General features: G+C 44.3%; 1 protein-coding gene across 2 annotated transcripts in view; it reads left to right on the forward strand.

The window, feature by feature from the left end:
• The window catches only part of TBC1D8B (TBC1 domain family member 8B), a 28475-nt gene that overhangs the window by 1719 nt on the left and 4061 nt on the right, over positions 1 to 22695 (forward strand). For both annotated transcript variants that reach the window (XM_039354674.1, XM_039354675.1), the window contains exons 2-20: positions 4972 to 5082; positions 5822 to 5940; positions 7346 to 7571; positions 8112 to 8352; positions 9225 to 9432; positions 10425 to 10592; positions 10808 to 10957; positions 11897 to 12047; positions 12604 to 12818; positions 13681 to 13798; positions 15253 to 15538; positions 16198 to 16327; positions 16861 to 16959; positions 17290 to 17358; positions 17791 to 18031; positions 19372 to 19437; positions 20395 to 20478; positions 21409 to 21459; positions 22177 to 22274. In XM_039354674.1, coding sequence (XP_039210608.1) covers positions 4972 to 5082; positions 5822 to 5940; positions 7346 to 7571; positions 8112 to 8352; positions 9225 to 9432; positions 10425 to 10592; positions 10808 to 10957; positions 11897 to 12047; positions 12604 to 12818; positions 13681 to 13798; positions 15253 to 15538; positions 16198 to 16327; positions 16861 to 16959; positions 17290 to 17358; positions 17791 to 18031; positions 19372 to 19437; positions 20395 to 20478; positions 21409 to 21459; positions 22177 to 22274 — 2831 coding nt within the window. The remainder of the gene's footprint in view (positions 1 to 4971; positions 5083 to 5821; positions 5941 to 7345; positions 7572 to 8111; positions 8353 to 9224; positions 9433 to 10424; positions 10593 to 10807; positions 10958 to 11896; positions 12048 to 12603; positions 12819 to 13680; positions 13799 to 15252; positions 15539 to 16197; positions 16328 to 16860; positions 16960 to 17289; positions 17359 to 17790; positions 18032 to 19371; positions 19438 to 20394; positions 20479 to 21408; positions 21460 to 22176; positions 22275 to 22695) is intronic.

Consider the following 22695-nt stretch of genomic DNA (forward strand, 5'->3'; position numbering starts at 1 on the left):
TTATTTCTAGGTTTTAACTAGGAGTAAAATTTGCCCATGTAACCAAATAGCTGCCTTTTCTCTTTCTCCTGTATCCACCTCCCTTCCTGGTGCCAGTCAATTAACAGCTGATCAGACCTCTCTCTAAATGTGCCTTTTAAGACACACACACACACCCCCTAGCCTTTTAAGCTTTTATTTTGTAATAAAATCCAGTTTATTACTTTCGGTGTCCGGTTTTGAAGGGATGTTCAGAGTTCCAATATCTTCAACAAGCTTTTGTAGAAGAAAATCTTCTGGATCCAGCTGTTCACCCAGCTGTTTCCAAACCCTTTTGTTTTTCCAATGCACCCCTGGATAGATTACAGCCTCATTAAAAGCACACCTGTTACTGTTAACCATCAGGCTTTTTTAGGGCACAAGCTGATAGGCACCATCCTGCGGCAAGGAATTGCGTTGTGCTATTAGGGACTGTGTGACCTCCTCATGTTCCTTTTGTGGATCACCTTGGCTCCCAGCCCGAGGTCTGTCAGCTTTCATCTTGAGCCAGCTGCAGCATCTTGCCGTGCAAAGAGAAAGGAGATTTTTACAGATGTTGGGACTGAAAATGCAGTCTTTTGCTATAAATGTGTCACTTAGGAGGTCCGGATCTCCAAACCGACAAGACCAAGACTTCATTGTGATAGTGATGGTCCAGGTGGTTGTTTTCTTGGCAACAGGGCAAAAGATTTTGGTTCTTTTGTTAACATGAAAAATGTTAGTATTTTAACTGGCTGGCTTGGGTTGGCCTTTGTTCAAGGTTAGGTGTCTTCCTAACCTTGAGCAGGTCCACAATTGAGTTCCTAACCTTGAACAGGTCCACAATTGAGTTCCTAGCCTTGAACAGGTCCACAATTGAGTTCCTAGCCTTGAACAGGTCCACAATTGAGTTCCTAACCTTGAACAAGTCCACAATTGAGTTCCTAACCTTGAATAGGTCCACAACTGAGTTCCTAGCCTTGAACAGGTCCACAATTGAGTTCCTAACCTTGAACAGGTCTGTGGCTAAGTTGAACTAAGCCCCATGAAGCTTGTTCGCTAGGCCTTCACATCTGGGTGAATGGAGCCATCAGAGGTTTAATGGTTGTCGCTATCTGCAACCCTGTTCAATTGAAGCTGGTTAAACCATGGTTGAGTTTAAAAACCAGAGTCTCAGCTTGAGTCGTTTTCTCTGTGCAAGCTCTTCCTGAGTGTCAAAACCAGTTTCGTCAATGCGTCTTGACCTGCCACAGAAGGAGAAATATTTGCAGGATTTGTCCTTGGGGTGATCTCTGTCCCTTGCTGTGCTAGTGCAAATCAGGTATTGCAGTGTTCAGAGTTCAAAGTGTGCTGTTTATTTTGTGACCGGCTGGAATGCAAAAGCCACATTTGCTGGACATGGTTGATATCAGCTTCACAGGGAGTTGGAAGGGGGTCACACATTGCCTCAAATGACTGAGGCAGCCAGTCCTTGATGTGAACAATCCAATTCCTTTTGTCTATTTTAGCACAGATTGCTGACTGAAGCACAAAATGATGACCCAAATGATTTTGTTGGTGGTTACAACTATTTCCCTTCCACTTATTGTGTGGCAGGTGACGTAGAACGGTGAACTAGATTGCATGCAAGCAGAGTAGACCATATCAAGAAGAGGTACGCAGCCTTCCAAGCTTGCTGGTATTTTGTGTGTGTGTGTGTGTGTTTTTAAAAAATAAAGACTTCCACACATTCAGTTCAGCTCCTGTTAATTTCATGGTTTGCAGTTTTCAAGGTTGCCATACATAAATAGTTTCGCCTTAGCATCTTCCAGGATGTTCCCAGTTGAACTTCTAGTCTGTGGCTATATTTCCCATTCATAAAATCCAGTCCAAGGTTGTCAGATGTTGCCCACTGGCTGCAGGACTCCAAAATTGCTGCCGTTTTTAACCGGACAGAAAGAGAAATCTGCATCTAGAGACTCGTTCGGTTAAGAACATGTTAAGTTTGCTTAAATGTCAATGATATCCCATCCCCATTTTCCCTCTTCTTGTTCTGCAGTATTTGGGAAACCACCATTCCCAGATTTAGCTATTGTACGAAAAGATGCTCTCTGGTTGATGCCAAGTGTCATGTGTCAACATCAGAAGCGGGAAAAGCAAGGAGGGTCCCATCTGATGGGCAGGACCTTCCCCACCAGGTGCCACCACCTGTCTGATCTCAAAAGGTTAAGCAGGCTTGGTTGCTTCTTGAATAGAAGATCACCAGAAAAAAAAATCAGGGAAGCAAGTTAAGCGGACAAAGTCCTGGAGGAAGAAAACCATGGAGGACCTCTTAAATTAGCTGGTCAGGAAAGCTACTTGGGTGGGACACCATGAAGCAGGTGGAGATCCAGGGATCTTCTTTCATCATTAAAACATTGGCCATCTCTCTGCAGGCCACTAAGCAAAGATATATTTTCTGCAAGCCTGAGAAGGAGGCAGAATTGACCCATTAATTCTCATAAGTCATATAAAGACGACAGATAAGGCATTGGCCCGATGGAACTGACATTTTCTAAGGTCTTACATACATTCTGTTTTGTTTTTTCCCTGCCCCTCTTTCGGAGGTGAGAAGGTTTGCAGCCAGCCTCTTCTCCAGCTGTTGAAATATTAATGGCCTTGGGTTTTCAAAAGCCAGGCTCTTCTAAATGTTTGCTGCTAGCCTTGTTCCAGGAGAGACATCGCGAATGGAAAACAAGAATTTAGCTAAGGGTGCTGGTTTTGAGTCACAGGTTTCCTTTATGACTAATACTGCGGATTTACAAACCTCCCTTCAGCCAGTGAAAGTCAGTGGTGATCATATTTCCCTGCAGATCTCCTCCTTCCATAATTCATGTCCTGCAAGGAGAGGCAAGGTAGTCATTTTGCCTTTTTAAAAATAACACAGATTTCACCTCCTCCTTCGTATGCTCCATTTTCCTAGGAAGCACTTTGGAGAGGAGACAGGAAAACGGTTCCCATCCTGAGCCCAAATAGGAATCTTTAGACTCGGTTTCCCAGTTTTACTTCTGGATCTCTCTCCGAAGACCTCTCGGGATGGTTGCTGAAGTGTCAGTTTTAATATTGACGGAGACAGCGATAAAACCTATGTCTAAGCCCGTATTTACAGTTGAAACCTGACGTTAGATATTGATTCTCTGAGGGCCTTCCTATCCTTTCCTGCCCGGATCATAATTTATTTATCTTTGGATATCTCGCCGGCTTTTATTTGTACGCGTCCAGGCGACGGATAGGAGGCTTGTGTTTATTTCCTGCTCAACAGCCACCTTGTGAATTAAGCCTCACATACTTGCAGAAGGAGACAGCAATTAAACCCACCTTAGAGTGAATTAAATACATATAGTTCTTGACTTAGGAATTAGGAATTTCTGCTCCTCAGCGAGGCAGGCGTTGAGTGGCTTTTATCCCCATGTTACCACCTTTCTTGTCACGTGAATCACTGCTGGGGTTAATTTAGTAACACGGTGGTTGTTAAGTGAATCCGTGTCCCCCATTGACTTTGCTTGTCATAAAGCCGCAAAAGGCGATCACATAACCCGGGATGCTGCGACCGTCATAAATATGAGTCAGTTGCCAAGTAGCTGAGTGTTGATCACGTGACCACGGGGATGCTGCGATGGTTGTTAAGTGTGGAAAATGGTCATAAATCACTTTTTCAGTGCTGTTGTAGCTTTGAACAGTCACTAAACAAATTGTTGTAAGTCAAGGACTCCCTTTATAGTTCTACCTGCTCATTGCGGCACCTGTCAGCCAGAGAATTGATATCCAGGTTTATGATTTAGCATGACGTGCGTCATTTCTTTGAACTGGGCCAGTACCTGCCACGCTCCCAAACTTTTGGAGGCTTTTTTTTTACTGCTATTTGCTTTTCTTTTAACTGCTAATTCTCTCCCTTGCGCTGGGTGTGTGTTTGCAAAGGTTTTACAAGACCGGTTCTGTTCATCTTCCAGCGAATTGCAAATGCCGGTGAACCATGAAGCTTAAATCAACAATCTATTTATAATGTAGAAATAAATGGGGGGGGGGAGAGAGATGGAGCATGAACGTGAATAATTAGAAATTCACCAAGTTTATCTTCTTTGCATTTCTGGTTAAAAAAAAAACACCTGCTTCTTTGCAATCCCTCGCTTCAGATCGGATTCTAATTTATTCAGACCAATTGTATAACTATTTTTTCCGCAACCGTGCATGGAAACGCCATCATTTTTAACAATTTGATTCGTTCCATACTGGCCACACGGTCGAACAAAAAATATACACATCCTTGACAAGGAGCAAAGATTTGTGAACGCCGTTTCTCCGCCTCTGTTGTTTTTGCTGGCTTCCTCGTTCAATAAATATTTATTTTTAAAGAACTCAAGTGTTATCCTGTTGTTACGACCTGCTTTGGGATGATGTAAATGGGGAGGAGCATTTAAATGTTATTGGTACGTCAAATTAAAAAAAAACATGTACTGTATTTCTCTTGGCCAATTGCTAAGGGAAAGTTTTGCTTATCTAGGTAGTCCTCAACTCAGCCCAGAATTTCTGTGCTAAGGGAAACCTTCGTTCAGTGAACATTGCCCCATTTTATGACTTTTCTTGCCACACAGTTGTTAAATGAATCACTCCAGTGATTAAGTTAGTAACGCGGTTGTTAAGTGAATCTGGCTTTCCCATTGGCTTTGCTCGTCAAAGAGTCACAAAAGCTGACGGTCGTTAAGGGGAAAAGAGAGGAAATATCTAATGTGGTAGTTTGAGACTTGTCCTAAAGATACTTGTATGTCATTGAGTTATCGATGAACTCAGCCGCCACCTTGCTTTTTAAATAGTTAAATGTAAAATTAGAAAATCAATAAAACATTAAAAAAAGAATCCCTCGTTTCTCTTCGTGTGTGTGTGTGTGTGTGTGTGTGTGTGTGTGTGTTTTCTTGTGTCCTTGTGGAGAGGCCCTGAACTTTGACCTTGATCTTGCAGGTCTCCTTGTTGGGACGTTGGATGCTGTTCTGGATTCCACATCCAAAGTGGCTCCTTTCCGTATCTTGCACCAGACCCCGGATTCTCAGGTGTACTGGTCTATTGCGTGCGGTAAGTACAATAAATTCTTATGTGGAATAGAAGAACAGAGTTGGAAGGAACCTTGGAGGTCATCTAGTCCAACCCCCTGCTCAGGCAGGAAATCTATACCATTTCAGACCAATGGCTGTCCATTCTCTTCTTAAAAACCTCCAGTGATGGAGCATCCACCACTTCTGGAGGAAAGTCATTCCACTGGTTGATTGTTCTCACTATCAGGAAATTTCTTCTTAGTTCTAGGTTGCTCCATTTATTGTATTGTGTATTTACATGAAGTCCTCGGCTTACTACAGTTTGTTTAGTGACTGAAGTTACAATGGAACTGAAAAAAGTGACCATTTTTCACACTTACGGCCATTGCAGCATCCACATGGACATGGGATCAAAATTCAGACACTTGGCAACTGACTCACATTTATGACAGTTGCAGTTTCCCAGGAAACTGACTTTCTGACAAAGTCAATGGGGAAGCCAGGTTCACAACGAGCTTGTTACTGCAGTGGTTCTCTTAGCAAATGTCTTAAACAAAAGTCTCACTTAACAAATTGCTCACTTAGCAACATGAATTTGGGGCTGACTTGTGCCTGTAAGCTGAGGACTGCCTATATTTATATCCCTACCTTTATTATTTTTACATCCAAATCAAAGTGGCAAACATATCCAACATACCTTTTTCCTCCTATTTCCCCCACACACAACGACGTAAGCAAGCATCAAATATATTTAACTCCAACCCAATTTTGTCGCTCAGGAGCCAGCAGAGAAGAGATAACAGAACACTGGGAATGGCTAGAGCGCAACGTCATGGACACTCTCTCCGTGTTTGACTCCAACGAGGACATCGTAAGCTTCGTGCACGGGAAAATTCGAGTACGTAGAGCACATCGTGAGTAACTTCCGGTTGGGGTTTCCTTTCGCCCTGGGAAGCGTCGGGAAAGAGTAAGAAAGGGGTCAACAAGCAGCTGAATCCCTGATGATGTTTGCCGGCCCGGTTTGGCACACCAGATCTAGCACCCGTCTAAATCCCAGAGGGACTTTTTTCTGAAAGTCAACTGGACTTTCTTTGTTTTTTTTTTCTTTTTCCTTGAAAATGTTTCGCTTCTCATCCAAGAAGCTTCTTTGGTTTGTGTTCAATTCTTCAGAACTGAAGAAGCTTCTTGGATGAGAAGCGAAACATTTTCAAGGGGGAAAAAAACCCAAAAAAGTCCAGTTGCCTTTTGGGGGGAAAAAAAGCATCTTTGGGACAAAGGATGAACTGAAGGATTGAGACTCTCCGTAGACATCTGTCTAAATCTGCTAAAGCCGCATTGCCTTATGCAATTTCTCTGGCACAGAGACACGAGTTGCATTTTATTTGATCCTAGCGCCTACTTAGAAGTAAAGTTCATTGTTCTTGGTGAGGTTTACCTTCTCCTTGGTGACCATAAGACAGCAGAGCTTTTTATTAATTTATTACTTAATTGCCTGGCAAATGTAATCCCATACATATCAACCTAGAAAGTCGTCCCTTTTACAGTGAGTTCATTCTGCTTTCTCCCAGGTAGATTACACCTGGGATAGCAGGCTGAGATTTCTTTTTCTCATCCAAGGGACCAGCTCGGATCTGGTGCAAGATGGTTCTTATTGTTTCAGTGGAATTATCTATTTTATTATTGTTGTTTCTCTACTTTCCAATTATCCAACCCATCTTCAGATCCTGCGGATAGTCCTCAACTTACGATCATAGTTGAGCCTCAAACCTTTGTTGCTAAGCAAGGCAGTGAAGGGAATTAAAAATCTATGGAGATTGAGTATTCAGTTGTTCCTCATTTTACAACCTTTTTTTGCCAAAGTTGTAAAGCGAATCACTGCAGTTGTTAAATGAATCTGGCTTCCCCCACTGACTCTGCATGTCAGAAAGTCACAAAAGGGGATCACGTGACCCCCAGAACTCTGCGACCATCATAAATATGAGGCAGTTAAGTTGCCAAGGGTCTGAATTTTGATCACGTGACCTTGGGGAGGCCACAACAGTCGTGTGAAAAGCGGACATAAGTCGCTTTTTTCAGGGCTGTTGTGACTTCAAATGGTCACTAAGCAAATCATTGTAAGTTAAGGACTATCTGTACTTCCCAGCTCCCTCACCCATCTTCAATTCCTGCTTCCATGTTTCTTCATATTGGAGGCCATGATGGCGGTTGAATTTTGGCAAAGAGACTTTAATCTCACTTCAGTGAGATTACTTTTGGAAGCTCTGGGCTGATGTTTATTAGTCTCTTGACTCCCTTTTTTTCAGGGCTTAATTGCTGAGGAGAGTAAAGGGTCTTTGGTCAAGGAAGAAGATCCAGAGAAGTTCCGGGAAGCCCATCTGAAGTTTGAGAAGTGTTTTGGGTTGGCCGAACAAGAGAAGCTCGTGACTTACTACTCGTGTAGCTACTGGAAGGGGCGGGTGCCTTGCCAAGGCTGGCTGTATCTGAGCACCAACTTCCTCAGCTTTTACTCGTTCCTGCTGGGAGCTGAGAGTAAGTAAAGTCATTCATTTATTTTATTCCAAATGATATGGCCCTCCGTCTCGCTATGACGACTTAGGGTGGTGAGCAACACGCAACCGAGAGAAAATAAAAAACTTCCTCGGAAGAAAATTAAAGTATAGATCAGGGAGGACCAACCTTGCAACTTTAAGCCTTGGCTTAAAGTCTTAATGACTTTATCTGTGTCCTCATCATCTATCTCCAGTCTACAACACAGCAGTTCGATGAAGGCTCCCCACCCATTTGCACCACTCAGGTGATCCTGAGGACACAGGTAAATCTCCAGGTGGCCTCAACGACTCTCTAAAAGAAGGCCAATGACCAGCTGTCTGCAAGGAGTATAAATCCTTCCATTCTCCACCATCCAGTCGGAGCTGAAGAAGCTTCTCGGATGAGAAGCAAAATGTCTTCAAAGAAAAAGGAAGTCCAGTTGCCTCCTGGAAAAGCACCTGTGGGACAACCACGACCTGGATGATTGAGAATCTCCATAGACCTTCCAACTCCAATATTCTGTTGTTCTCCCCTCTGCAGCCAAACTCATAATTGCTTGGGATGAAATCTCCAAACTTGAAAAGACCTCCACGGTTATCCTGACCGAAAGCATCCATGTTCGTGCCCACGGAGAGGACCATTACTTCTCCATGTTCTTGCACCTTGGTGAGACCTTCCTCCTGATGGAACAGCTGGCCCTCTACGCCGTCCGGAGACTCTTCGACAAGGAGGGGTTTGAAGCTGACCCCACCCTCTGCGACCCCTTGCAAATCACTAAGAGGTGAGTAGTTTGTAGATGAAGGACAGAAGACCCACAAGGGGACAGAGGAGAGAGAGAGGCCTGTGTGGGCTTCAAAAAAGTTATTTGGATAAAGAAAGTGGGCAGGGCTCAATCGTAGAAGACCTGCTTGTACCAGGGGCCAGGTTGGATCCATGCTTTTGGGTGTGGTTTGCCTCGTATTAATCATTCTCTGTTTTGGATTAAGGTCCACAATTATCCCAGGTAGGAATTTAGAGCTCACGTATAGGTAGTCCTCGACTTACGTCAGCGTTTCTCAACCTTGACAGTTTTAAGGCATGTGGACTTCAACTCCCAGAATTCCACAGCCAGCATTGCTGGCTGTGGAATTCTGGGAGTTGAAGTCCACATGCCTTAAAATTGTCAAGGTTGAGAAACACTGACTTACGTTCATGTAGCGACTGTTCAAAGTCACTGAAAAAAGGGACTTAGGACCAATTTTCACACTTACGACCACAGCAGTCTCCTTATGGTCATGTGATCAAGATTCGGATGCTTGGCAACGGGTTCACACTTATGACGGTTGCCGTGCCGGGGGTCACGTGATCCCCCTTTTGCAACGTTCCGACAAGCAAAGTCAACGGGGAAGCCAGATTCGCTTAACAACTGGGCTACTAACTTAACTGCAGTGATTCACAACAGCTGTGGCAAGAAACGTTGTAAAGTGGGGCAAAACCCACTTAAGAAATGTCTCGCTTAACAACAGAAATTTTGAGCTCAAATGTCATAAATCGAGGACTGCCGGTGCTTAATTTCCCAAATTGGAATGAAAGAACTGTGAACGCCGGGGTGTTTAAATCGGCAGCAAAGGGAGACTTGGCTTTGTTCAGAATCTCCTTCTCTTTTTGCCGCAGAGGACTGGAGAATCGGGCCCACAGCCAGCAGTTCAACGCCTTCTTCAGGCTGCCCAGTGAGGAGGCGCTGAGGGAGGTGCACGAGTGCTTCCTGTGGGTGCCCTTCAGCCACTACAACACTCTGGGGAAGATGTGCCTTTCGGAGAACTACCTCTGTTTTGCCAGCCAAGATGGCTGCTTGTGCTGTGTCATCATCCCCCTGAGGGAGGTAAGGCGAGCAGACGTTCAGGTGAAATCTTGGATGGCAAGGGCCTGGTCCTTCTTTGGCAAGCAATGGAAGGAAGGAAGGAAGGAAGGAAGGAAGGAAGGAAGGAAGGAAGGAAGGAAGGAAGGAAGGAAGGAAGGAAGGAGAGAGATGGGAAAAGGAAGGAAAGGGAAGGAGATAGGAAGGAAGGAGATATGGAAAGAAGAGGGGAGGAGGAAGGAGATGGGAGAAGGAAGGAAGGAAGGAAGGAAGGAAGGAAGGAAGGAAGGAAGGAAGGAAGGAGAAGATGGGAAAAGGAAGGAAAGGGAAGGAGATGGGAAGGAAGGAGATATGGAAGGAAGAGGGGAGGAGGAAGGAGATGGGAGAAGGAAGGAAGGAAGGAATGAGGGAAGATGGAAGGAAAGGAGAGGAAGAGAGTGTGAGAGAAGAGACCAAAATGTAATTGCAGAAAAGAGAAAAAACTTGACCCAATATCCTTCTTACAGAACACTCTTTAATAGAATCCTTGCTCTCTTCAAGAGAAATATTTCCTGAAAGAATATTTGATAGCATAATCCTATATCCCTCCATGGACGCTGGGGAGCCTTACGGTTAGGATCTCCAGGTTGGCCCCTGAGTCCTGGCACAGAGATGGGGAAGCTTGGTCAGCTACCCACACATTGCTGTGTTGACATGAAAGTCCTCTTGGCTTCCCAACTTTTCTCTTCACTAAGCAAGCTGAAGATTGTCTTGAGTGGCAGGAGACGCTAGTACCAAACTGGACCAAACACGGTCAAGGAAACAGATTGAATGTTTGGATGGATATCTGGAGATACCCAACAAGCCCTACTTTCACAGTTTAAACATGGCTACCCTGACAGCAGAGCCTGATCCTGCTTTTCAGAGGGTCGGGGCATTTGAGACGCCTCCATTTGACCTCGTGGGAGCTTGCAGGATCTCGGTCTGATGACCAGCTGAGAGGGTGACTGGAGTCTCTTCCTCCCCAATGCTCGCAGGTCACCGCAGTTGAGGTCGCTGACCACGCCAGCAAGGCCCTCAGCATCGCTACCAAAGGAGCCCGGGTCTTCCGGTTCTCGGAAGTGAGAGATTTTGAAGCTCTGGTGCTGAAGCTGAAGACCAGGTACAATGCAGCACCAGGCCCCCAACACAGCACGAGTGGAGAGGTAAGGGCAAAATGTGCCTATTCCTGGTTTGCAGTGCCTGGGAAAGGCACTCCGTGGAGTAGAGCTCTCTTTTCTTTGCCTGGATGCCCATGGAACTCTCTGCCACCAGATGCAAGGGCAGCCACCCGCAAAGAAGGTTTCTCAAAGGCCGGTTCAGGAAGGAAAAAGCTCTAACCAAGTGTCTACCCCTTGGTTTCTTCTGATGCCTCTTGCAGGTCGGGGTTAGCCCAGAGACCACCCCGGTCTGGGAGGACTACGAGGGGCAGCTGATGGCCAGCCACAAAGGCAGCAGCACCACGGTTAGCACGGAAGCCCTGATGATCGTTTTTCACCCTCAGGATGCAGAGAACCTCGATTCCAAGATGGTAAGAAGAGGTCCCGGTTCTCATCAACATCAGGAGACCGGTTGCAATGTCTCCCTTTCGCCATGTTTTGCTGAGTTTTTCCTTTTCATATGGAGCTTCTGCCATCTTGGTGGTCTAAAGTCTTGGATCTTGGAAAAGATCCTTCCTTGACCTTCTCTACTTCCAGAAACGTCCAATTGGGTCTCCTACCAAGGTCATTTAGATGTTCGACTTTCTCCTACTATGAATCTGTCCCTCTGTTTAAATATGTCCTGGGTTAATTTAGCTCTGGGTTCAACACAGTTTGTCTTCTTTTAGGAAAGCCCATTACAACCCTGAAGACAAATACTATACAGGGAGTCCTTGACTTACAACAGTTCATTTACTGACCGTTAGAAGTTACAACAGCACTGAAGAAAGGGACTTGTGAGTGTTTTTCAGATGGCTGTGGCAGCCTCTCCATGGTCACGTGATCAAAATTCAGACACTTGGCAAATGGTTCATAGTTATGACGTTTTGCAGTGTCCCGGGGTCACGTGATCCCTTTGTGCGACCTCCTGACAAAGTCAACAGGGAAGGCCGATTCACTTACTAATTACTAATTTAATAACTGCATGCTTCTGTTAAGAAGTGTGGCAAGAAAGGTAAAATGGGGCAAAACTCACAACTGTCTCACTTAGCAACATAAATTTCATGCTCAATTATGGTCGTAAGGCAAGGACCACCTGTATTTAATCTTGCCAAGAGCATTTAATGCGTAGTCATTTTTTTTTTAATTCTGGGATGGAGCCTCTGCATTATCCTGTCTGTCTGTCTGTCTGTCTGTCTGTCTCTCTCTCTCTCTCTCTCTCAAATACATTCCCATTGAACTTTGAACCCTAACATAACCCCCGTTGAGGGTATCCCTGGCATTTTGTGATTGTGCTCAAGTGGCGTTTTGATCCCCCCTTGTTCCGTTAGTTAAAAGAAAAAATGAAAGAGCAGTCCTGGAACATCCTTTTCATAGAGTGCGGACGGGGCGTGAGTATGTTTCGGACGACGAAAACCCGGGACCTGATTGTCAGAGGCATCCCTGAAGTCTTACGAGGAGAACTTTGGCTTCTGTTCTCAGGTATGGTCCATATTTGGAATAATGGAAGTGATGAGATAGATTGCTCCATTTATAGACTGCCTTCCTTGGAAGCAATTGTACCCAAGTAGACTTGAGGGAACATCTCTAGATGATCGTCCAGAGGTGCTTTTTTCAGGAGGCAAGTGGACTTTCTTGTTTTTCTTTGAAGGCGTCTCGCTTCTCGTCCAAGAAGCTTCTTCAGCTCTTCAGCTTCTTGGATGAGATGCGAAAGGTCTTCAAAGAAAAACAAGAAAGTCCAGTTGCCCCCTGAAAAAAGCACCATTGGGACAACCTTGATCTGGATGACCGAGAATCTCCATAGACATCTCTAGATGACCCTTTCCAGCAGGTTGCATCCAGAAACGTTGAGTAGCGGAAAAGTCCATTCTCCTTCAGGTCCATCTCAACTCATTGCTGGCTGAGGAATTCTGGGAGTTGAAGTCCACAAGTCTTAAAGTTGCCAAATTTGGAGAGCCCCTGATCTATGCAAAGCTCTGGCATTCAAGGTACAATTGTAACTTTCCTTTTCCTCTGTGCAACTTACACCCCTGAGCAGGTGCTGTCAATGACATGGCAAGCCATCCTGGCTATTACTCGGATCTGGTGGAGAGATCTTTCGGGACGTGCACTCTAGAGACAGACGAAATCGAGCGGGATCTGCGCCGCTCGCTGCCCGAGCATCCCGCCTTCCAGAGCGACACGGGCATTTCAGCTCTCCGGAGAGTCCTCACTGCCTATGCCTACAGGAACCCCAAGATTGGCTATTGTCAGGTAGGCTGTACCTCTGGGCTCCCAATTTGGCTTACGTGGTCCAAACCAAAGTTTGATGCCTGTATTTGTGTAGGGCTGTGGATGTGTTTCATTAGAGCCGTGGTGACACAGTGGTTAGAATGCAGTATTGCAGGCTGACTCTGCCCACTGCCAGCAGTTTGATGCTGATTGGCTCAAGGTTGAATCAGCTTTCCATCCTTCTGAGGTTGGTAAAACAAGGACCCAGTTTGTTGGGGGGCAAGAGGCTGACTCTGTAAACCGCTTGAAGAGGGCTGTAAAGCACTATTGCTAATTCTGCCCACTGCCAGCAGTTCGATCTTGACCGGCTCAAGGTTGACTCAGCCTTCCATCCTTCCGAGGTCGGTAAAATGACTCATTGTTGGAGGACAAGAGGCTGACTGTGTAAGCCGGATAAAGAGATCTGTAAAGTCTAAACGCTATCGCTATTATACAGGTAGTCCTTGACTTACAACGAGTCACTTAGTGACTGTTTGAAGTTGCAGAGGACCCTTCTATACAGATAGTTCTCCACTTACAACAATTCATTTAGTGACCATTTGAAGTTATGTCACCGGAAAAAGTGACTTATAACCATTTTCCATACTTACAAGCGTTGCATAACCACGATTTACATTTTTGCTGAAATGTAAGTAAATGTTTTTACTTTCCTCTAAAGCAAAAATATTGCTCAGTGTAGTCATTGGTGACTGGTTAAATGTGCTCCTACGCAAGTCTCTTCACGAGCCCTGCAGCCGCCCTGCGGTGGCCGTGGCCTCTGATGCAGAAATATCATGTCAGCGAGGTGACGCTGAGAGGACAGAAGGCCAGACTAACCGTAATAATAATTGTGTTTGTTTTAAAGGCCATGAATATATTAACGTCGGTGTTGCTCCTTTACGCCAAAGAAGAGGAAGCATTTTGGCTGCTGGTGGCCGTCTGTGAACGGATGCTGCCTGATTATTTTAATCGCCGTATCATCGGTACCGTTTTGTTTTCGTTGGGTTTACTGTGATGATTGCTTTCATGAGTGGTGGGAGCAGAGATTGGAGAGTTGAAAGGGACCTTGGAGGCCGTCTAGTCCAGCCCCCTGCTCAGGCAGGAAACTCTATTCCATTTCAGACAAATGGCTGTCCAGTCTCTTCTTTAAAACTTCTAGTGTTGGAGCATTCACCACTTCTGGAGGCAGGTGGTTCCACTGGTTAATTGTTCTCACTGTCAGGAATTTTCTCCTTAGTTCTAGGTTGCTTCTCCCCTTGATTGGTTTCCATCCGTCGCTTCTTGTCCTGCCTTCAGGCGCTTTGGAAAATAAGTGGACCCCCCCCCTCTTCTTTGTGCTGCCCCTCAAATACTGGAATCCTGCTGTCATGTCTCCTCCCCCCATAGTCTTTCTTTTCTGATTAGTTTCCAACTGTTGTTTCTCGTTCTGCCTTCTGGTGCTTTGGGAAATAATTTGAACCCCTCTTCTTCAGAAATCGTGGGCGTTCCATCCCTTTAGATTTTTAAGAAGAGGCTAGACAGTCACTTGTCTGAAATGGGATAAGGTCTCTTGCTTGAACAAGAAGACCCCCAAGGTCCCTTCCAGCTCTATTCTAGTCTTTGTGGCAGCCTCTCAAATACTGGAATACTGCTATCATGTCCCCCCTAGTCCTTCTTTTCTTTAGGCAAGCCATACCCAACCCGTTCTTCATAAGGCCTTTAATCGTTTTGGCACTTCTTCCAAGGTCTCTGCATCCTTTTTGTAATGTAGTTTACCAAAACTGGAGGCAGGATTCCAGGAGTGGCCTTGTTGTTGTTAATTGCAAAGTCGTGTCCGACCCATCGCGACCCCATGGACAACGTTCCTCCAGGTCTTCCTGTCCTCTACCATCTTCTGGAGTCCATTTAAGTTCACACCTCCTGCTTCAGTGACTCCATCCAGCCATCTCATTCTCTGTCGTCCCCTTCTTCTATTGCCCTCAATCTTTCCCAGCATTAGGCCCTTCTCCAGTGAGTCCTTCCTTCTCATTAGGTGGCCAAAGTATTTGAGTTTCAACTTCAGGATCTGGCCTTCTAAAGAGCAGTCAGGGTTCATCTCTTCTAGGACTGACCGGTTCGAACGCCTTGCAGTCCAAGAGACTCGCAGGAGTCTTCTCCAGCACCAGAGTTCAAAGGCCTCAATTCTTTGGCGCTCAGCCTTTCTTATGGTCCAAGGAGTGGCCTTACTAGGGCTTTATAAAGCGGTACTAAGACCTCACGTGATCTTGATTCTATGCCTCTGTTTGTACAACCCAGGACTGTATTGGCTTTTTTGGCTGCTGCCGCACACGGCTGGCTCAGGTTTAGAGGATCCTCCACGAGGACTCCAAGGTCCCTCTCACAGTTCCTGTTTTTGAGTTTGTAAAATGTGGGTTTCTGAGTTTGCGTCCGCTGCTGGGTAACCAGACGTCTCTTTCAGGTGCCTTGGTAGATCAGGCCGTGTTCGAGGACCTGATCCGTGACTACTTGCCGCAGCTGACGGAGCACATGACCGACATGACGTTCTTCTCCTCCGTCTCGCTCTCCTGGTTCCTCACCCTCTTCGTCAGCGTCCTGCCCATTGAGAGCGCTGTCAACGTGGTGGATTGCTTCTTCTACGACGGCATCAAGGCCATTCTGCAGCTGGGCCTGGCCGTGCTTGACTACAACGTGGACAAGCTGGTGGCCTGCAAGGACGACGCAGAAGCCGTAACAGTCCTCAACAGGTGCTGGTGTGGCGGCTGTTTGTGGGTTGATGGTAGCTGTGTTTGCATTTAGGGCTGGGCTACAGGTTGTGCAATGGTGTGGGCGTATCTATTTGTTTTCCACCTTTATTATTTTTTACAAGTAAGGCAGTGGACGGATCCAACAGACCTTCCTCCTCATATTTTCCCCACAACAACAGTCCTGTGAGGTGGGCTGGGTTGAGAGAGAGAGGGACTGGACCTAAGTCACCCAGCTGGCTTTCATGGAGAAAGCAGGACTAGAATTCACAGTCTCCTGGTGATTAGCCCACAGTCACCCAGCCAGGTTTTATACCTAAGGCGGGATTAGAATTCTCTGTCTCCTGGTGATTGGCTCACTCAGTGGGTTTTTCATGTCTAAGCCAGAACTAGAACTCCCAGTCTCCTGGTGATTGGCCCAAAGTCACCCAGTTGGCTTTCATGCCTGAGGCGGGACTAGAAGTCCCAGTCTCCTGGTGATTGGTTGAAAGTCACCCAGTTGGCTTTCATGTCTAAGGTGAGACTAGAACTCACCATCTCCCGTTTTTTTTTAGTCTAGCACCTTAACCGCTAGACCAAGCCGGCTCATAATATGGGTGTGCACAGAGCGGTTAATGTGTGCAAGGGAACACAATTCACACAATCCTTTTCCTTGAATCAAGGTTTTTTGAGAGTGTGACCAACAAGGACAGCCCACTACCTCCAGCAGTTCAGCAGGCCTCTGGGATGAGCGAAAGCAAAACCCCTCACCCCAGAGTGGACATCACAGACCTCATTCGAGAATCCAACGAGGTTTGTTTGACACTTTCTTCTCCGCTTTCGCCTCAGAAGAAGAATCGGTAATTTGCTGTATCGTGGCCTGCAGAATGAAGCCGCCTTAAGGGTCCACTTCTGGGTGAAGGCCTTTCTTCCAAAAAATGGAATATAAAGCAATATAAGCCCGAAATTAGATGGGGCTAGGGGGAGACCTCTCAGAATGTTGATTGTGCTTAAAAGGATGATTGAAGTCGGGAGCCACAGATGTAGCCACTTGGTCAGTCTCAGAAGTTGACAGTTATGTTTGTATAGATGTGTTTCTTTGTTTTTCAAATGTGGACCTCACCTCTGGGTGTTGTGGTATGAAATCTTAGAAGGAGTGGTCTTCTGTGCTCTGACTGGAGCTTCAAATAAGAAGATTCATAAGATTTGGAGTGGTGAAGATGATGGAGGAGGAGGATAGGAAGAATAATTTTGGAAACCAACTCTGAAGGAGTTGGCTGTTTGTGCTGTAGGTATTGTGCATTCAACCCTGATAAGCAGTAAAATAGCATCTTGGTCTCCTTCAGAAATACGGTGAAATCCGATTTGAGGAAGTGGAAAGCATGCGACGTCGCAACAGACTATATGTCATCCAAACCTTGGAAAACACAACTAAGCAGAATGTGGTGAGTAGGTACTATATTTTGTCTATATCAGGACTCTGGTCATTGGTTTTGTCCTGGTATTGAACATAATTTATCATTATGTTTCATAATGTTTCATCATTAAGTATCAATTGTTCTCTGTTAGATAGATAGAGAGATAGATATGATAGATTAGATAGATAGATAGATAGATAGAAATACAGGCATAGTCTCACACCCAATTACCTAAAAGACTTTAGTTAACTAGAAAACTTATTAATTACTTTGATTCATCGGTTGAAATATACAGCTAGGACAATCCCTCAAACATCCAATCTTAACCTGACTTGCTTTCGTGTCGTCTGTTCTCAGCTCCGGGTTGTCTCCCAAGATGTGACTATCAGCCATAGCAACCTGGAAGAACTGTATGAATTATTCAAGGTAACATCTTGGTTGTCCTCTGCAAAAGACTTTTCATGTCTGTCTGACGGTCATGACCTCTAACAGACCTAATCAGCCATGGGCATTCAATGAATGAGTTGGTCAATCCTTCCATTCCATTCATTTGTTAGCTGCTATGATGAAGATGAAAGAAAAAGAGGTTTTCAAATTGATGACCTTGAGCTCCTGAATGCTTAATTTCAATAAGTAAACATCTGGTGATCTTTCCCAAAGGGGCCACCGCTGGAGTTTCAGAGATAGCATAATTGTCTAGGTAGAGGTTAAGGCTATGAGCTTTAATAGCCAACGGTGTTCAACTTTAGCACTGGATAATTCTGCGGAAAAACAACTTGATGTTCCTCAAATTGTCCCCATGTGATCTGATGACATTTTGCTCTCATTTATTTGGGTCCTTCTCTTGTTTTTGGTCAGAAAGAACATTTTCTCTCCTGTTACTGGAAACCAAACAGTCCAGCCCTAAAGCACCACGATGCCAGCCTGCCCTATCTGGACCAGTATCGGATCGACTGTCAGCAATTCCGAATCTTGCACCATCTCCTGAGCCCGTGGGCACATTGTGCCAACCGAGATTCCTTGGCTCTGTGGACCTTCCGGCTCCTGGATGAGAACGTGGACGGCCTGATCAACTTCAAAGAATTTGTATCCATTTGGGGTAGGGTCACAAATACGTCCCAAGCTAAGAGATCTGTAGAGTGAGCATTCGGATAAAGTCCCCTCCCTAGGTGAGATCTGGCTAGTGTAGATCAATTCAGTGACTATGGAACCAGTTTTCAATTATTCCCCAATAATGGAATCCCCATGGTATAAAAAAGATGCTGAGACTCTAGAAAGAGTGCAGAGAAGAGCAACAGAGATGATTAGGGGACTGGAGGTTAAAACGTACAAAGAACGGTTGCAGGAATTGAGTATTTAGTAACCAGCAGGGCTCCAATATTTGAGGGGCTGCCACAAAGAAGAGGGGGTCAAGCTATTCTCCAAAGCATCCAAAGGCCGGATAAAAAGCAACGGGTGGAAACCAATCAAGCAGAGAACCAACCTAGAACTAAAGAAAAACTTTCTAACAGAACAATTAACCAGGAGAACAACTTCAGAAGTTGTGGGTGCTTCATCACTGGGGTTTTAAAGAAGAGATTGGACAGCCACTTGTTATAGAGTTTCCTGCTTGAGCAGGGGGTTGGACTAGAAGACCTCCAAGGTCCCTTCCAACTCTGTTATTGTGTTCTATTCTGGACATTTAATAATAATAATAATAATAATAATAATAAAGTTGGAAGGGACCTTGGAGATCATCAAGTCCAAACCCCTGATCAGGCAGGAAACCCTATACCATTTTGGACAAATGGCTGTCCAGTTTCTTCTTAAAAACTTCCAGTGTTGGAGCATTCACCACTTCTGGAGGCAGGTGGTTCCACTGGGTAATTGTTGTAACTGTCAGGAAGTTTCTCCTTAATTCCAGGTTGCTTCTCTCCTTGATTAGTTTCCATCCACTGCTTCTTGTCCTTCCATCAGGCGCCTTGGAGAATAGCTTGGCTCCCTCTTCTTTGGGGCAGCCCCTGAGATATTGGAAGACGGCTATCATATCCCCCCTGGTCCTTCTCTTCGTTGAACTGGACAGACCCAATTCCAGCAGTCTTTCCTTATATGTTTTAGCCTCCGGTCCCCTAATCATCTTTGTTGCTCTTCTCTGTACTCTTTCTAGAGTCTCAACATCTTTTTTACATCGTGGTGACCAAAACTGGATGCAGTATTCCAAGTGTGGCCTTACCAAGGCATTGTAAAGTGGTATTAACACTTCACGTAATCTTGATTCTATCCCTCTATTAATGCAGCCTAGAACTGTGTTGGCTTTTTTGGCAGCTGCAGCACACGGCTGGCTCCTATTTAAATGATTGTCCACTAGGACTTTGAAATCTGATCATCTCCATTGCATATGAACCTCCTTGAATGGCCTCTTTGCTTTTATTTATTTTTCCTTTCCTCCCTTTTTATTAGACGTCCTGTATCATGGAAGCTTCACCCATAAGCTGACCCTGCTTTTCAAATTGCACATTCCACCAGGTGAGTCATGTGGAGGTATTGTGTTTAAGTCCTTGCTTTTCATGTTGAAAACCATCCAAGTCAATTTGAATCATGACGGACCCAAGGTAACTCCTTCCCCAGCCAGGAAACCCATTAACCAAGGACATCATCCTTCATCCCTAAAATGCTATTTATTTCTTTTTAAAGTAGGGCAAATAAACAGAGGCTGAGACAGGAACTCATGACACATACACTCTGTCTCCTGCTGTTGTGAAGTTTAAAGCCATCTTTGAATCCTTGTGACTTCCTTTTTTTAAAAAAATTATATTGTTGTAGGTTTTAATAAATAATATGGTTTTAGTACAGTGGCATTTATGCAGTACTGATTGAAGAATATTGACATTCTGCTGTTTAAATTATTTAAACTCAATATAAATTACTTAGATTTCAATAGTGCATTGAGGGCAAAGAAAAGAGAAAGAGGTATTATATCAATATTATTTACAATTTACAATATTTATAATATTAGTATACGGTCAGTGTTATTGACCATGAGATTATTTAGCTTTTTCTTCCAGAAATGAATATAACGTTAGAAAAAGAAATTCTGCTGCACAGATTGTACAGCATTGTATTGTTATACAATAAAAGTTTCAGTCGAGCTCAGTACTCAAGGTTAAAGTCTAGACCGTACTGTTATTTAATTTGTTTGTAATGTAGCAAAGGAAAAAAATGCTTAAGGATAGCAAATTTAACAGTCATCAAAATAGTAGAGAACAAAGAAAAAAAGAGAAAGAAAAAACATTCGGTTTTTAACTTCCCCTCTTCTATGCAAACTGCTAATTTATAATATCAGATTTAGCTAAAGTTTAAAAAGTTAATTTATACGTTTTTGGAACCCTTTAGAAGTCATACGGTTGCTATATCTTCCAGGCTGTGTGATGCATTGTATATAATCCTTTTGATTTTTAACTTGTTCTTTTTTTCTTTTGACAGCTTTTACCGAAGTGGAATCGCTGAGCCCTTTTAAAGGAGCTCAACTCTCTAAAGAAGAATTGATCCATTTCAGTCAACTGAGTGGTAAGTGTCAACGTGTCTAACTTCTGCTTGTGAAAGCCAAGGAGGTCTTCTGGAAATTAGGGTGGAGCTGATCCTTTGCCACAAGCTCAGAATCCATTCTCTTGAGTAAAAGTATGATCCATGGTGACTCCGTGGTTAGAGTGCAGTACTACTGGCTAATTCTGCTGACAGCCGGCAGTTTGGCAGTTCAATTCTCACCAGCTCAAGGTTGACTCAGCCTTCCATCCTTCCGAGGTTGGTAAAATAAGGACCCAGATTCTTGGGGGCAATAAGCTGACTCTAAACCGCTTAGAGCGGGCTATAAAGCACTGTAAATTGGTATATAAGTCCAAGTGCTATTGCTATTGCTAATTGCAAGCACTTGAATAAGTCTTGGTCAACCTTATTGGCAGTGTTAGTGTCATCTTGTGGACCAGGTCATAACTCAGTGGTGGAGAGTCTCAAGTTTAATTCTTGGGATCTCTAACAGAAGGATCTCCGAGGAGCAAAGATCACTTTCTTGCTGTATATCAGGGTCTCTCAACCTTGTCAACTTTAAGAGAGGCATTGACTTCAACTCTCAGAAAGCTTGAAGTTCACACAGCTTAAAGTTGACAAGGTTGAGAAGCACTGCAGTAGACAAAGTACATCTAGTCTTTGACTAGCTAGTTCGTTTAGTGACCGGTCAAAGTTACAACGGGCCTAGAAAAAGTGACTTCACGACCATTCCAGCTTCACCATAGTCACATGATCAAAATCCAGACTCTTGGCAACTGACATGTACTTATGACAGTTGCAGTGTCCCAGGGTCACATGATCACCTCTTGTGTCCTCAATTGTGGTCATTAAGTTGAGGACTGCCTGTAAATACTCCTCCTCTACATGGATGGATAATGCATTTAATATCTTGGATGGATCAGAAGTATCTTTTTTCCCTCTTCTTCATCTTAGTTTCCTCTCCTGAAGATAAAGCAGATGCTTTAAAGACAAGTCCTGAAAAAGGTAGGTGGCCTGGACTTAGCCAGAGATTGGAGGTGTACCGTTGAAGGCTGCCCATCGTAAAAGTGTGAAATTTGAGTCCACCTTGGCCTCTGTATCCATCTTGCCTTTCGCCTTCATGACCGTCGACAGGCACAGTTTTTAAGAATCTTAACTTTGGGGATCAGAGTTGAGGTTGACCACAGCTTAATTTGCATCCGTTAATGTTCCCTTCTGATGTGCTATTGTTGGCAGTCTTTTTGAAGCCATGCTGAAGGAAGGAAGAAGGAGGCCAAGCTTGTAGGGATTAGCAAGAAATCCTGGTTTGATTTGCAGGCTGGCATTAAGAGTGTAAAGTATAAAAGAAAGAGAAAATGTACTGGCGGGTGTAATATTGGAAGCTTATATGTACCACAGAATTACTAAGGGACTCAGTCATCACTCGGTTGTCTATGGAGCACTTGTTTGTGAAAATAAAAAAAACATTTATTAAAAAAAAAGAGTGTGAAGTACAAGACTTGCAGGGTAGCAGGGCAGAAATAGGAAAGCCTTTAGTGATCTTGCAAATTCCATCCCTTCACATCAGGAAGCCCGGCTGAAAGTCTTTCGATTGAGATGGGATGAAGTTTCAGCTGGAAACTGTAAATGCTCCAACGTTACCCAAAACAGATCTGATTCCTTAGCAGAAACTCTTTGGGAGAACAGCACAATTGACCCATCTGATTCTTTCTTACCAAACAGGGAAAGGGAAAGTGGACATCCAGGCTTACTTGAAGCAGTGGCAAGACGAGATCCTTAAAAAGGAAGCAAGCATTAAGGATTTGCCCCGGATGAACCAGGTGAGAACTTTTCTGGAAGCAAGTATTTTAGTGGAGTATTTTTTTGTTCTCCATTAATACAGGTAGGGTGGAGGTGTAGCAAATATTGATAGAAGAGACTATTTGTAGCTCAGGGTTTTGCTGTGAGGACCTTAGGGCTCTCTTAGCATGGTGGTTTTCTTTTTTTTAATTTTTAAAAGTTTTTTATTTATAATACAGTTAAAAACAAAGATGGACATAACGTGACATTCCAAAATAAATTTATATATGATCTCTTCTTCTGTTGGAATTCCTTTATTCCTCCAGTTTTGAGCATACAAGCTTGGTGGTTTTCTTGCAGACGTTTTCTTGCAGACGTTTCATTACCAGATTAGGTAACATCATCAGGGTTAGGGTTATGATGATAATGACGATGATGCTACTTAGTTTGATAATGAAACAT

This window comes from Crotalus tigris, unplaced genomic scaffold, assembly GCF_016545835.1.
Source record: "Crotalus tigris isolate CLP2741 ecotype Arizona unplaced genomic scaffold, ASM1654583v1 scf7180000018585.330925593:3314079, whole genome shotgun sequence".
In the NCBI taxonomy this organism is placed as follows: Eukaryota; Metazoa; Chordata; class Lepidosauria; order Squamata; family Viperidae; genus Crotalus; species Crotalus tigris.